This window comes from Fonsecaea monophora (genome assembly GCF_001642475.1).
Source record: "Fonsecaea monophora strain CBS 269.37 chromosome Unknown Scaff124, whole genome shotgun sequence".
NCBI classification, from domain to species: Eukaryota; Fungi; Ascomycota; class Eurotiomycetes; order Chaetothyriales; family Herpotrichiellaceae; genus Fonsecaea; species Fonsecaea monophora.
In genome coordinates this window covers 78415-93436 of record NW_019174055.1, presented here as the reverse complement: position 1 = coordinate 93436, position 15022 = coordinate 78415, and the positions used below count along the sequence as shown (strand labels likewise).

Below are 15022 nucleotides of genomic sequence, written 5' to 3'. Positions count from 1 at the left end.
ACCCCTCAACCAGACCCTCTCACACCCACGCGATGACTCACGCCACCCATACATGGCGACACAGAATACGCCTCCACACACTCCCACACACACCCACACTCTCGCTCCAACCCACCTCAACACATATGTTGTTAGTATTATTCGTGCCTCATGGGGTTCGTGGACGCCGTTGAGTGGTTGTACCGGCGGTAGTAGTAGTAGTGGTGGTGGTGGTGGTTGTAGTCACGGAAGAAATACACATATGTACCTGCTGGATATCACGAGTAACTCGCAGGACCACTAAGATCACCTACTATCTATCTACTTATGTACTCGTCCCTCGCGGAATTATCCTCGGTACTTATATACGTAGTTACCAATTGTACAAGGCCTCCCTCCCTTCCCTCTGGTGTCCCCGATAACCCAGTCAGCCAGCCTTGCTCGTATCAAGTAGCCCAACAATGGCAAACGACCTACACGGTAGAACGGGCTCAGAGACGGGCGTCGATGGAGCAACACTTTGCGATCCACGAGTATCTCTACAGTACTACGAGGTACATACCAAGTACGAGGCCAACTTAAAAACACCGGAAACACTCCCGACGACAACATCCACAACACAAACTTGTAGGAAAACTCGCAGCAAAATTTGTAGCAAAACTGGTAGGACAATGCATGTTGGATTGGTTTGTCACTCAATTACATTACAGCATCGCCCAGAGACAATAGCTCGGAAAGCTCATGCTTTCACTCTCCACACTCTTCTATGTCTTCTGTCACCCATCCAGCTCTAAGCTCAAGGCAGAACCCAGCTGACACCAAATATTGGATATCAATAGTCATCTTCCGGCCCGAGAAACATACGCCAAAAGCGCCATGCAATATGCTCCTATGTCGCTCTGGAAAATGACCCGAAACGAAACAAACGTACAGTCGCCCACAACATGACATTAGTGCGGAATGGTCCAGTTGTCCACCCTTCTATCAACAAAAATACCGTGCTTTTGGGGAGACTGGACCCAGGTAATTCGCTCAGAACTTCTGGGTCAAGAAATAACGCCGGGCTGAAATCAGCAGTCGTCAATAAGAAAAGAAATTTCATGGGTATCGTGGCATCATCATCTCTTTTGTCATCACGTTTCCATTCTTCACACCGCAGGTACTCCAGTCTTTGTTCCGAGATTGCCCAGCAGGGCTTCTGGAGGCACCCGATGGATGTTGGAATGTTTGTCCGTGTACGGGACACTGGGCACGCTCTTGTACCCAGCCCGCTTTCGTTGAATGTAGTTGAGGATGATGCCGATTAAGATTATCAGAAAGATGGTGCCTAATGCGGCACAGAGGGCGACAAGAATCACGATGCCAAGGGAGTGGCCACCTTCTGTTGTCAAAGGGTCAGTCGAAATCGTTTTCACCAGGGAAAAAGTTTACTCACCACTCGATCGAAGAACATTGGTCTGCGAGGAGAAGACCTGACTTATGCTGCCAGGACTTCCGTCCGCTGTAGACGCTAATATCAAAGGCTCCATGTGTGTGCCATTGAACAGTGCTGCTGCGGCATTTCCGAACCCGTTGATGTTCAGTTGACCCGTAACCAGCAAGGCATAGTCGTTGTCCAGGAATGCGGTCGACCCGTGGTCTCGAGTCAAGGGCATGATTTGCAGACCGCGGATTGTAGTGCCATCATCAAAAGCATCAACGACGGGTCTCACATTGTCTCCATCAATCTCGACCAAAAAGGTCGAGCCGTTGGTCGCTGTACCTGCAACCCACATGTGATCCGCATCCGTGGTGGCAGGGCAGAATGCCGTTACCGGTCCAGGAATACCGGCGACTGGATACACAGACCACGTCTGACTGTCAGTGCTGTAGGTCGCCAGCGACGTCTGATTGCCTTGTACCCTTAGATCACCTGCTGCCAGAAGATTCGATTTAGTCATCCAGAAAAGAGACGAAACGGTGCCTCCCAATTCAGTTCCAACAGTATTCCATTGACTCGTTGCCGTGTCGTACATGCAAACAACGGGACAAGATAGCTCTTGGGATGTCCGGTCAAACGATCCACCAACATACACGGCTGTTGAACCTGACTGTGGAGCTATCGCGTTGACCGTTACGTTGTTCCCTTGCAATGATGCTGGTTGGATTGCTCGGTATGCCGCGGTGCTCATGTCGTACAAAACCAGACCATTGATGTCTGTATTCTCAACACGTCCGGAAATGGTACCACCAGCAAAGAGGATGTTGTCTGAAAGGGCCAGAGCCAGCACGGTGGAACTGGCATCGAGACCGGTCGGCGGACCCGTTACTTGGTCGTTGTTGGACCCGTTCATGAACATGAGATTCTCAATGGTGGATCCACCGCTCGCAGTTGCTGTAAAGTGTCCTCCCAGGACAGTCACATTCTGTCCATGAGCGGTGTAATAGAGCCCTGTATTGACACCAGTCACATTCTGCGTGGCTTGGACAGCTCGTTTTCTGGTAGCAGACTGAACGTCACTGGGGGTGATGTTGATGGGTAGTCGCGAAAGCGCGACTTGACCACCAGACTCAGACTGAAGGCCAGCAGCACCACTAATGGCTAGTCCGAGTGAGTTTATTGTCCCAGCCCCGAGCCAAGTGTTATTCGGTAGAAATGTCGCGGCGTACAGTCGACCAACTAAAGCTTCCTTCGGTACATCGAGGTTCGCCAGCCAGCCCTTCTGCGATGGAACCCAGATTGCCAATCCGTCCACCCGAGACACGGCTGTGGAGCCAGACGCGAGGATCCGCGTGAAAGCGCCGCTGAAAGCGATCACAGTCTCTGGGCCCCCGCTCTGGGAGATGTTAAGCTGCATCGGTTCAACCGCTTCCACCGGCCCGTCCAGTCCAGCACCCAGTGGCACCCATGCGTTTTTGGAATACTGATAGGCAGCAACGTTGCTTAATCCATCCACATTGGCCTGGACAGTGTTGGTAAAATTGCCTGCCACATACAAAAAGTCATCCAAGCTGTAAAGGTCGTTCACCGCGTCATTGAGGCCTCCATCAGGCAAAGAGGACGCATTGTTATTGCGGAAAGCCATGATATTCTCGAAGACGTCGTCAGAGAATCGACCCGCCGCGTAAATGGTGTCATCGCGCGTTGCCAGTGCCAGAACATTTGCGTTGGGTTTTAGCGTGGTGCCGGCGTTGTTGATGGCAGACTTGGAGAAGTCGGCGGTGGCATAGTCAACAGTTTGGTTGTCAGGATCATAGTCGAACAAGCCATTGAGACCACCGGTCGTCGACGTGAAGCCGAACTTGACTCGAGACGCGACAACCAATTGTGCATCCTGCTGTCCGGATGGCCTGAGAGTTACTGCAGGCCGAAAAGATGAGGTGCTGGCATCCACATGTCCTTGATACACGATGTCGTACTTGTCAAAGTCGTTGGTTTGAAAAATCGTAGTGCCGAAAGATTGTTTTCCATCCTGCGTCAGGCTGCCAGTGACGTTAACAATGGCACGTGCTGAGCACGAGCTATCCTGCAGACAGCCAGGGGTATAGACAATGATAGAATAGTTTCCGCTCTGCGGCACATTGGGTTCGAAAACTATCAGCGTGTTGTCAACGGTTGTGGGACCCACCACGACAGTGAGATAGTCCGACACACTTTCCCTCGACGGAGTCGTATACCATGGCCCAGTGGCGGTGGCTTCGGATCGGATACTGGTGGCTTCGCAGGTGGGCTCGTTGAAGGCCTCAATGGCGTAGGAGAAGATGTCGTTTTGAAACAGTTCAATCCCCCCAAGGCCACCTCCACTGCCGTACCAGGCCGAAATGTCAATGGTGAAGCTGTTCATCCCCACCAGATTAACGAAGAAAAAGTCTTGATACGGCTGTGACGCGTTGTACTCTGCAAGTGGGCATGTTGCCGAGCACGAAATCAGATCTCCAGTGGTAGGGTCGGTAGTGGTGAAGTTGAGGATGCCATTGAGTGGGTGCGCCGTAAAGCGCCATGTCTTTGTTCCTTTCCCACTTTGACTTGTCTGCCACAGTCGGAGCTTAGTAGGCTCGAAACCGAAAGCCAGATCAGCTCGCCAACTACCAGCAGTGTTGTCGGCCAGTAAAAAGTTGGACGAAGCATCGGTGCTATTCGATGGACAAACAATGTTCTTTGGATCTCCCAAGCCCGCGGTACTCGTGTTTCCCCGGGCAGTGAGATTGGCGGTCGAGAGGTTGATCACCTGGATCTCGGGATTGTTCAGGGAACTCGACGATATATTGCCCAGACCAGTAAAAGAACCTCCAAAGATGATGTGGCCGTCGGGGGCTTTGGTGATAGAGCTGACCGGGCCATCGAAACCGGCGAAGGGTAGACTCGACCAGCCCCCTGCTGCCCATCCAATTGCATTTGTTGAATTACCCGCGTCAAAGGCACCACCAACGTAGAGGATTCCATTGTCCCGATCACAATAGAGTGCCGATACCGTTCCTTGCACCCCACCAATTGCCTGGATTTCCAGAGAGGTTGCATTCATCCATGCTAGAGATCGCGCCGCAACACCTCCGACACTGGTGAAATTGCCTCCGACCACGATCCCCATGAGTGTGTTATTAACCACCAGCGGACAAAGGGCTTCGATGCTTGCATCGGTAGAGGACAGAATATCAAACGCCCCGTTTGGTAGCCGGGACAATATTGACTGTGTGCCATTGCCACTTAATCCTTCTCGTTGCCCAATTGACGTGTAAACAGAAATTGCGTCGAAATCGCCTGCGAGGGTGACCTGCCCGAGGGACTTGATGTCGAGATTAGGTGAAGGTACTGTCTGTGAAACCGCGTGTGTGGCCAGTAGCAGTAAAGCGGTCGACGCCTTGGAGCCGATCCGTGACAGCAGATGCATGGTTTTGTGCGATCTGTGCCTGCGCCGTAGCGACGAGACGGAGGAGGGAGGAGCTACAACGGTGATATTCGTAGAGGCATGCTCAGTTGGTAACGACGCGGACCAGAGGCTCGGTGACAGAGAGCTTCTAAAACTGGTAACTCGGAGTTGGGCGTGGTCGAGTGCGGTCGAGCGCGATGGATTTAAACTGATGACGGGAGACGAATACGCGTAGGCAAGGACTGCGAAGGAGCAGGGATGGATTGAAACGGAGTGGTGTTCTGGTAGTAGTGGAGTAATTGAATTAAGAGGAGGACAGAGGGTTTGTTGATGTTTTCTTGACAACCGAAACCCAAATCCAAATCCAAACCCTATGGGATGGTATTCTGGGTCAAGAGGTAGAGAGGGGGTAGGACGGAAAAAAAAGGACGACGGACAGGAAGGAGTGACAGTCGTGAGCTTGAGGATATGTTGGTTTGCGAGGTTGTGCAGGGAACAGGAAGGTCAAGATGAAGATCCTTGGAAAAGAAGCTGCCAGTGACGAAAGGAGATTGTCCGTAGCGGAAAAAGTGAACAATTGGCGATGTGTAGGGCGATTGAGGATTGTGAGGAGGGCAAGCCACAGACTCGCTCGAGGCCAGCCCTGGGAAAGTTCTGGGGCAGGAAAACAAGGCCAAGTGAGTAGTGGAGTTGTCGGCGTGGGCTTTGTACCACCTGCACAAGTGCGACTAGAAGGGGAACAGCGTCAGAAGCTCCTAAGCAAGAGAAGGCCTAAGAGTGGTCAAGCTGCCACGATAGGCCCACGAAGCCCAGGAACAATCCTGCAAAAAGCTTTTGGGGCACTCGCGGTTGCTGCAGAGTCGGATGTCCAAATGCCCGGCGTCACCCCGTCATCCAGTCAGGCCCCATGAAATGCCTGTAGCCCGCTGAAGCCACCTATAAGCTGCTCCAGGCCTCTCAAAGCCCCTCCATCCATCTCCGCAGCCTCAATCTGGGCCACAAATTGTTGCCACCAATTACTGTCGAGAAACACACATCAACAGGACATCTTCTCCGATCGACTGGACAACAGAACGGCCACAGAATCTTCTACTCTTCTCGAATGAAATCACCAGAGATGACTGTAGTCGTGTCCGTGTACGAGAGATCCAACACCCTTTCAGACATCCTGGACGTCCCAAGATGTCCAGCTCTGACCCGGTCGTCTGCCACAACTCAAAATCTGACGCTGCGGCGAGCGCAATTTCCCTGAAGGAGCTGGTCACAGAGGGAAGAGAGAGGGACCGTGGATCTCCTCATAGCCACGATTTGATTTGACCTGTGCTTCAGCTTGCTTCCGTCCTCCGTGCAGAGTGACATTGAGCAACGTTTCCATCTCCTCTCGTGTGCGAGCAATCGATAGCATCAAACGATCGAAACGGACAATGTGCGAGAAGAACCACAGTGTAGCAAAAATCAGGGACTGTACACTTCGGTTGTTGGAACACAAGTCGTCATCAGCCAGGGAACCCCATGCTTCGAAGCCGTCGGACTTGGATGAGTATTCCGAGCGCCGGGTCATCTTGCGCTGGTGCTTTCTCCCAGCACAAATACGGTAGTGTGTACATCCTCGTACATCTACACAAGAGGTTCCGAGTACCGGGACAGGAGAGACACGCTCACGCTCACGCGCTCACGTTCACACGTGCTACTGAAACATCCTTGGTCACGGTCCCCATTGGGTAGTCCGTGATCAACACCCGTGTTTCGACATTTAGACACTCTGGGCCCTAGTGATGATAATACTGGTGAACACGGGTCGAAGTTTCATCATTATCTACGTCGTCGCCGCTTGACCCTTTCACTTAAAGTTGTCGTTACCTCTTCTTCAACCTTCATCTCGGTCTTGAACCCGTCTTGCTCAGGCCCCCGCTTAAGGGATACTCGTTGTGCAGTCCTTTTCCTTACAACCTTGGACTGCTCATCACTTCCCTTTTCCCCTTCCTCTCCTTCCCCTTTCTCGACTTTGACTTCCACCTTGGTTGTGAGTCTCTCAGCAAACGTCCTCAAGTCTGCCGTGAACAACACGCTATGCGCCCACCCTGCTTCCTTACCCCATATCTTCCGAAAATGGTTCGCCACCGCATCGTATGTCCCCTTGGTCATACTACTGTTCCTCCCCTTTCCCAACTTGTAGTCTCTCTGCGCAATCTGCCACACGTGTGTGTCTACCGGCACCGCCTCACCCCAACCCAACCCCATCAGACAAACACAATCGGCCACTTTGGGGCCCACGCCTTGTAACTCGAGGAGTTTCTCATGTGCGGCACGATAGCCGTCACGACCTTCAGGTTTCATTTCGCCGGCAGGAGACGCCTTGGTGGTGCCGTATGCAGGAGACTCGGGATTGCGAAGAGTGTCTAGCCAGCCGACTTCTCGATCCTCGGCAATCATTTTCGCGGTCTGATATATGTATTTTGCACGGTAGCCGAACCCCAGCTCCCTCAAGTGGCTCTCGACGTTCTTGCCCGTCAACGCCTTCGGCGCTGGGAAGTCGTGGTATGGTCGACCCTCCATCGTGCCAATGTAGGTTCCATAGTGGGTGCACAGCTTGTCCACCATCTGCGATATCCGTATGATATTGTTGTTGCTGCTGCATATGAACCCGACCAAGGCCTCCCACGCATCCTGCCGCAGTATCCTCACACCCGTAAATTTGGGCGCCTTCCTGCGAAAGTTGGCGTCTGACGCAGACCATTGGGCGTAAAGGGTTTCAAGATTCGGCTCCAGGTTGAGGTAGTGCTGGATCAGGCATCTCGTATCGTCGTCGCCGTCAGTAGCGACACTGTTGCAGTCCTCGTCTGAGACGTTGGTCGGTGGGACGGACGAGGGAGGTGTCAGAGGCGCCTCAAAGGACGGTGTAGCGGTCGCAGATGCGGGCCATACCGAGCGATACTGGATGTGCGATTTGTCGGGTTGGGAAAGTTGGACAATGCGACCACGAAGTGTACAGGCCCAGGTTTGGTCGTCGCATTGTCGCCAGCGAAAGGACTGCCCGCAGCGAAGGGTGGTTGCCAGGCACAGTTCATTAAGGGAGACGGGGAGCCTGCGCCATTCGCTGATTCGAGTCATTTCGACGACCTTGACGGCTGGATGGGTGGTGGGAAGAGATCATCTAACAGCAAGAAGTAGTTGTGAGCCCCCCATGCCTGACCAACGTTTCGTAGAGCGCAAACCTTTTTGACGACTAAATCGTAGGGCACAATAGGGGGGTAGCAAAAGCCACTAAGCTCCGTTCTTTAAGCAAAACGCGATCGCGAAGGGATCGCGTTCCCCGCGTAGCACCGAGGCATTTGAATGAAATTATCCCTAGCCCCGGCACCACAGGCATACTCGCACCAAGCAGGAAAACATGTTTGGCCCTGCTTGTATGCTTACGACTGTTGCCACTGCTAGGTAGAAGGCATTCTACCCTTCAAAGTCTCCATATTTACGAGCTTTTTATACCGACAATATGCCATGTCCTCGATCCTCGTGAGTACCAGTCATCCAACTTTGTATCCCATTAAATATCATCCGTGCCATCGGAATAAATCGAGGCCAAAACTCCAGACAACCCCCTTTCGCTCAAAATTGATATGTGCACGCTTGTCCAAACCCTGCTCTTTTCCCAATATACACAAATTCCCTACAGATCGAGTCTCTTTTCGGGCTGAGATTGTCCGAAAGTGGCGGCAGCATCCCGGCCAGTGACGACAGCCTCTCCGTGAATAACAACGTTGTCGTCGAGGATGGAGTTGCTGAATATCAAGTATTCGTGTCGGCCTTTCCAGAACCAGTACACTCCACCAAAGACGACGACCCCAGCAAGGATGACAATTGCCCAATTCATGTTCGCTATCTCACCCACGACAGGGACATACTGGGGGAAGACATAGAAAAGAACCACGATGATACTCCATAGCAACCCAGCGATATTGACAGCGTAACCCCATCGACCGAGATCGAAGTGCGGTCGCGGTGGCAAGTGTTGACGGCCTCGCAAAACCACGCAAAGGATCGGGATGCAGTAAGAGACCTGCAAAGCAACGCCGCCTCCCGAAATTATCGCGTAGAAGGCTAGCGAACTGCCCAACACAAGGAGACCCGTGAGGAGGTTCAAAACGATAAAACCCATCATGGCTCGCAGGGGCATCTGGAATCGCTTGTTGACCTGGGCAAAATAGTCGGAATAGGGAAAAGCTCTGTCACGAGCCATCGACCATGCAAGACGTGAACCGGCGGTGTTCATGTTGACAATGATCAAATACTGTTCACCGTCAGCTGTTTCGTTACCAGCAAACCGTCCTCGAGCAAATCACATACGTTCAGGCCCATCATCATGATGGCAACCCATATTCCCCCTCCATACGTCGAGTCCAGCACCTCCATGAACCATTCCTGAAGAATCGTTAGCTGGTTGATACAACGGCATGCGTCTTGTTGGGCCTTACCACGTAGGACGAGGTGGCTTGAAGGTAATCTTCCCAATTGGGGCCTACTGTGTAGCACATAACGATAGCTGAGAGCCAGGCAGTTACGCCAGCCCACACCATGGACCACACCATGACTCGCTATGCTGTGGTTAGTAATGCGAAGCCAAAGCGCTGGGGCAATCACTTACAGGAGCGTCGCGCGAAGCGTTCTTCATTTCCTCGACCAAGTGCATTACACCATCGCTGCCATATAGGCCGTAGATGGGAACATACATGCTCAGAATGAATACCCAGCCCTTTGACGTCCAGCCTGACGTGTTGAGAAACTCGGTGAATACAAATTTGGAGCTGTTCTTGTCGGCTAAGACCAGGAAAACAATTGTCCAGATGAGCGCATTCGAGATGTTGAAGAATGCACCGAATAGTTGCAAGGCTGGAAGATACTTTGGGAGCAGATTCGACAGTGCAGGAGCAACAAGAAAGCCGGTATAGATAAGCCAGGTCATGTAAGGCTGTGAATGATTTAGTGGGTGCAACAGTGGTTGGACAGCTTGACAACTCCTACCTTCCAGTCAACGTTTGGATGGATGATCTCGACGAGAGCCGCCACAATTTCTGCGCTGTTCAATGCGCAGGAGCTGGCTGTCGAAATTTCTCCCACCAGAACACACCAGCCGACAAGATACGAGAGGAAGCGCCGTGAGCTCTCGGGGGCGACAACCTATAAGGTCAGCCACCAGTCGTCCATCTCAACTGGTACGACACATACCTGTGTATAGAACTGCTGGCCTCCTGCAGTGGGCCAGATCGAGCAGTATTCAGCTAGTGAAGCCATGACGAGGAGTTGCCCAATCGTGACCACGACACTAGGATTTGCCTCCGTTAGAAATGTTCCTCCACAGACTCTTGGAGACCTGACTCACGTTCCCCAGACCAGACAAACCGGCCCCCCGAGCGTAAATATGTAGTAGAACATGACAATATTGCAACTCCATGAGCATAGAATGGTGGTCTGGTATGCCATCACTGTCCCAGCACTTATTAGCCTTGAAAATCACCAGCTGGCTTTTTGTCGGCCACGCTTACAGCTCCAGAAATTGTATGTTCGCTTCAGCTCTGGCTTGTGGCCCAGACTGAGGAGTTGACTCTCATCGCTACTCAGGCCCACGGTATCATCTTTGATCACGTCCATTTCGAAGCGACAACAATGGTCAGGGTCCCTCGAGCGGACAGCTGAGTGTTGGGAAGCAGGCGGAAGGATATGAATGTACTCATGGAGTCGAGCACAATGCACCGTCTCTTTCGCGTAGAGATAAGTTTCAGTCGAAGAGATCCAGAACGTCAAATGGCTGAAGTTTAAAAGAACCGCGTACACGTGGGAACTCGTCTCTCCCCCTTTCACTCTACCGTGGTCTCGGTTTGTTCACCAAAGAGAGTCTAGCTGGTTGAACTTGTCCAAAATTGTTATCTTTCTGCCGAGCACCCGATGGTGTAGGGATATCATGAGATAAGAGGGAATCGGACTGCTGTGGAATGAACATGATGATTTGGGGTATGGGGAAAGCTCTTGATGAGGTTCGACAGATTCTGCTGGGTGCAGATGGAAGGGCCCCCCAGGTGCCTAAAGAGGTTGGTTTGCAACGGCCAGCTCCTTTCGGCCCCATCAATGAGGAGCTGGACAAATCAAGGTCGGCGCGGTGATCAAGGTGGAATTTAGACGAACGGGAACAACCGGGGGGACCAGGCGTGCCAGGGCATTTCTCTCGTCAATATCCCGATGAAGTGTTAGCCTTTATTGCTTTCCGGTTTCCGCGTGGCTCCTAGTTGCAGAGGTGATAAGCGTGAGTTGCGATACAATACCATGATGTGCTAACGAACAAGAATTCTCTAGAAGACAAGCAAGACGGAAAGACGGATCTGTAGCTACCCTTCCCCAGATCTCGGTGGGTATCATCAGATTACTTCCTCCCAGTATGCTTATTGTCTCCAGAACATAAGGGATCCGTCCATAATATGGGGAGCTTTGGTGAATGTGTTTGTGCACGCGCACTGACCGCTGTTAGACCAGATTGAAATAACTGCGTACTCGATACCGAATCAAAGACAATATCTCATGATGGAACTTTTGTTGATGGAACTGTGGGGTGGTTTTGAATCGTGCCCTGTGAGACCGGCACGACTGGATTGACTGCGGACTCATTGACCTGTTGGCCCGTGTCACGTGCTGTGCATGTCGGCTGCCCACTCTTCCCCCCCAAAAGGCACATGTTCAGCCGCAGCCGATAAGCTCGTTGCACACACCTCGAGTTCAACCTCCTTCATTCAGTCTGGGTCCCTTTTTGCCGAAAGCATATTGTATCCGGTGACACCATGAGACCTACTGCTGATTCCATCCAACCCATCTGATAGTCCAGAATGAGCCGCAACGTGGTTCGCAAGCCCTGATCACTGCCGAGAGCTCGCCATGAATACCCTTCCCAGCGACGATGTGAGGGCTGCAAGTCAGGCTTCAAGTTCCAGCCCGCCCACCACCGGGCCACAAGGTGCATCCTTGCAACCTCCTCTGTCCTTGAGTCGGAGGAGAAAGTAGAAGTTGCCCATCAGGAGGCTGACTGTTGCAAAGATTGTCCAACCTGTGTCAGAAGACGAATTCGCTGCGACAGATCACTCCCCAAATGCATCAAGTGCTCGAAGAAAGGATTAGTCTGCCCTGGTTACGGCCCTCGATTGAGATGGGCCAATGGTATAGCCGTTCGTGGACACCTCAAAGGGCGAACCACGCCACACGTTGACAAACCGCCTCCTAAACCCAGCAGCGCGGCACCCAAGGACTCGACCTCTCCCAAGTCCACCAAATCCCCCGAACAAAACATCAATGTTCGCCCTGCCCTGATCGTGGAGCCTCTAGCAACCACTTTTCCCGGCTTTCCAGACCCGGCCACCAGATCGCGACTACTGGAGCATTATGACAAACAGATTGCAGGCTTGATGGTGTGGATAGACTCGGAAAGGAACGAATACCGCCGGATGGTCCTCCCCTTGGCTGACCAGCAACCCGTGCTCCTCCTTGCCATCCTAGCCATCTCTGCCCAGCATCTGGCTGTTACCACGGGCAAGGAATTGAGCTTTCCCGCTCGTGCCCGTGATGCAGCAGTCACCTTGATATCAAAACAGATTCAGCAGGTGACCGGCCAGTTGGCCGCAGGCTTTGACCTGGGCAGCCAGATAGACCCAGATACTGCAGTGTGGATGCTGGCCTCAATGCTCACTCTGGCTAACTATGAAATGACAGAGACCGAGACCGGCGCGGCCGCAGCTGACTCGCACCGTCAAGCTGCCAGGACGTTGGTGAACGCGCTCGCAACAACGAACCGGGAGAACAATGCTCTGTTTCACTTTCTCCGGAACCAGCTTTCCATATACGATATCTTGGCCTGCACCACCATTTTCGGACCCTCGAGCACTGTAGAAGTGATCCTTCCAGCGCCTGATCATTCCAATTTGATCTTTTCCGAATTCCTGTCCCTCCTACACAAGGTGACAGTATGGTCACGAGAACGACATGAGAAGGAGTCTTCTGGAAACTTCAACCCTGCTGACCTCCCAATAACCTCTACCGATGCACGAGCGGGGTTTGAGCAGGCCCGAGGGTCGACTTTGATGGCTGCCGGTCTCCTCGAACTGCCGCGAGACGCCAGACGTCGGGACTTTGTGCGCATCGTCGACATATACCACCATGCTGCCCTTCTTTACACTTACAGAGTTCTTTTCCTTTGCCACGTGGAACCGCTCGAGGTCAGCGCCTCCACAATGGTTTTGTTTGAAAGGTTGCATCAGCTTGAAGACACACCGTCATGCCTGCAAAATCTCCCGTGGCCTGTGTTCATTGCCGGTACCGAATGCTGCGATGATCTGGAGCGCCAGGCATTTGTAGCAAAAATGTACACAGACATCGCTCAAGATATGGGCTTCAAGTACTATCTGGGCATCCTCCGGTTTTTGCAAGATCTGTGGTCCAACAAGAAAACCACTTGGACCGAGTTGGCGCGCCATTACGAAGCAAGTGGAAAGAAAATTGTTGCTGTTTGAGGATGATGTTGTGATTTTGTCGATGACGCACACGATTTGGCCCTGGTGGCCTCGATTGCCTTTCGTCTTGCTCCGCCGACCACTCAACTATGCATCAGGGGTTTGACCCTCAGCCCAATTCGTGATTTCGACTCCTGCAGGTTGGTGCTGGAGGGTGACACATCAAGGTGCACAATTCGAACGTGTCGAGAAGTCAAGGGTGCTTATGAAGAGCATCAGTTGCTCTGCAAGTTTGGTGGCATGTACGTCGCAAGCCATATCCACACCGCAGATGCAACTTCATCTTATTTCGGTTAGTGAGTTGACTCCATCCGCCTGCTCTCCAAGGATTGACAAAGTTGGTAGCAAACTCGAGAACCATACCTTAGGCCCACGGCCGGTCGGACCATATCCGCATTGAAGAGTCTCTCCGTGGCTTTTACATCTGCCGACACTGTAGCGAGCTCCCTGGTCGTCCCCAGCAGCCCATGTTCCGGCACGTTGTCGTTTCCAACATCGTCATGAGAACGCAGGGACTGGTATCTGGGGCGTATGATAACGTACATTCTCTGGACGACACCACCCAGGCAAACCCGTGATCAACCTATCCGCACCGGACTGATTCCTGTATCGGACGAGATATGCTTCCGCTCGAGCGCCAGATCCCGTTCAATAATGCGATTGAGACGAGCATGGGATCGACGAGTACGGTACTGTCTCCCTCGCATGCGACAATTGACACTATTTGTCAGCCGTGGGCCTGGCCTGTATCAGGACCGAAACATGGAATTCGAGGCTGGTCCCTAGGTATCTTCCGTTTCGCAAATCTGAGTCGCGACACCAAGCTCGTGAGTAGCAAGTGACAGAGTGCACGAAAGCGATAGACGAGTCAAGTTGGACTACCACCTCTTACGCTGCCTTGGTCCCTACTACCTCGCATCGGGTGTGGGCTTTGCTTTCGTTAGGCTGATGTTGCCCTGTAAGCTTGCGGGAGGATCCATCGCACGGCCAAGTGGTACCCGGGTTACCCTATTCAAAAGTACTTGCGGAGTCCGTGCCTTGTTGAGCCCTGCAAGGCGCATCCTTCCAATATCTGAACCCTCATCTTCGCCTGAAATCAAGAAACAGGCACATCTTTGGGGAGTCTGAGGCCGAAAATACAATGTTAGACCGAGCAAAGGTCTTGATATCTGGGGCGAGATCCATCTCTGCGGCTCCTATCAACGCCTATTTCCATAACATAATTTATATACCGTCCAGATGCTGAGATATTGCACCAATCATAGGAGAAGGAAAATATGCGACACTAGACCCCAAACAGGCGTTCGGTAGAGAAATGTCCTCCACCAAGGCCCTACACGAGGTGGATTGCCTACGGCGAATGTTTGCTGCCACGCCGGTCACCTGCTGAATCGGGCATCTGATGGGAGAGGCTCGAGGCTCGGACAAAGTCAGATTCTCAAACAGGTTGTCGGTCGACGCTGGGTCTTGTCTGTGCTACATTTCCCTAGTATGGTATGGTTCTCGAATTACCCCCCCAAAACTCGGCCTTGTTCAGTCGTTATCGATACTCCACAGTTTGCCATCCTGACGCCGAGTCCGAGATTTTGTCTATTATTGCGTGAGCTTGGGGGAGGTGGGACGCAGAGAGGCAAAGCGGACATATCAGTCAAC

The 15022-nt window shown here is 52.4% G+C and overlaps 5 protein-coding genes across 5 annotated transcripts; 1 reads left to right on the top strand and 4 right to left on the bottom strand.

Moving 5' to 3' along the window:
• Positions 1–1127: 1127 nt before the first annotated feature.
• On the bottom strand, positions 1128–4847 carry AYO21_10593 (hypothetical protein; the record flags this gene model as incomplete). The annotated part of the gene is made up of 2 exons (XM_022660506.1): positions 1128–1360; positions 1415–4847. The coding sequence occupies 2 exons, from the start codon at positions 4845–4847 to the stop codon at positions 1128–1130; spliced, it is 3666 nt and encodes a 1221-aa protein (XP_022507209.1).
• A 1240-nt stretch (positions 4848–6087) lies between these two features.
• AYO21_10592 (hypothetical protein) lies at positions 6088–6387 on the bottom strand (the record flags this gene model as incomplete). The annotated part of the gene is made up of 1 exon (XM_022660505.1): positions 6088–6387. The coding sequence occupies one exon, from the start codon at positions 6385–6387 to the stop codon at positions 6088–6090; it is 300 nt and encodes a 99-aa protein (XP_022507208.1).
• Positions 6388–6638: 251 nt separating this feature from the next.
• Positions 6639–7937, bottom strand: AYO21_10591 (hypothetical protein; the record flags this gene model as incomplete). Its single annotated transcript, XM_022660504.1, has 1 exon — positions 6639–7937. The coding sequence occupies one exon, from the start codon at positions 7935–7937 to the stop codon at positions 6639–6641; it is 1299 nt and encodes a 432-aa protein (XP_022507207.1).
• A 556-nt stretch (positions 7938–8493) lies between these two features.
• AYO21_10590 (hypothetical protein) lies at positions 8494–10472 on the bottom strand (the record flags this gene model as incomplete). The annotated part of the gene is made up of 8 exons (XM_022660503.1): positions 8494–9114; positions 9171–9245; positions 9299–9418; positions 9469–9792; positions 9846–10001; positions 10050–10146; positions 10204–10306; positions 10367–10472. 8 exons carry the CDS (start codon positions 10470–10472, stop codon positions 8494–8496), a joined length of 1602 nt encoding a protein of 533 aa, XP_022507206.1.
• A 1272-nt stretch (positions 10473–11744) lies between these two features.
• AYO21_10589 (hypothetical protein) lies at positions 11745–13369 on the top strand (the record flags this gene model as incomplete). Its single annotated transcript, XM_022660502.1, has 2 exons — positions 11745–11866; positions 11944–13369. The coding sequence occupies 2 exons, from the start codon at positions 11745–11747 to the stop codon at positions 13367–13369; spliced, it is 1548 nt and encodes a 515-aa protein (XP_022507205.1).
• Between the last annotated feature and the right edge of the window lie 1653 nt (positions 13370–15022).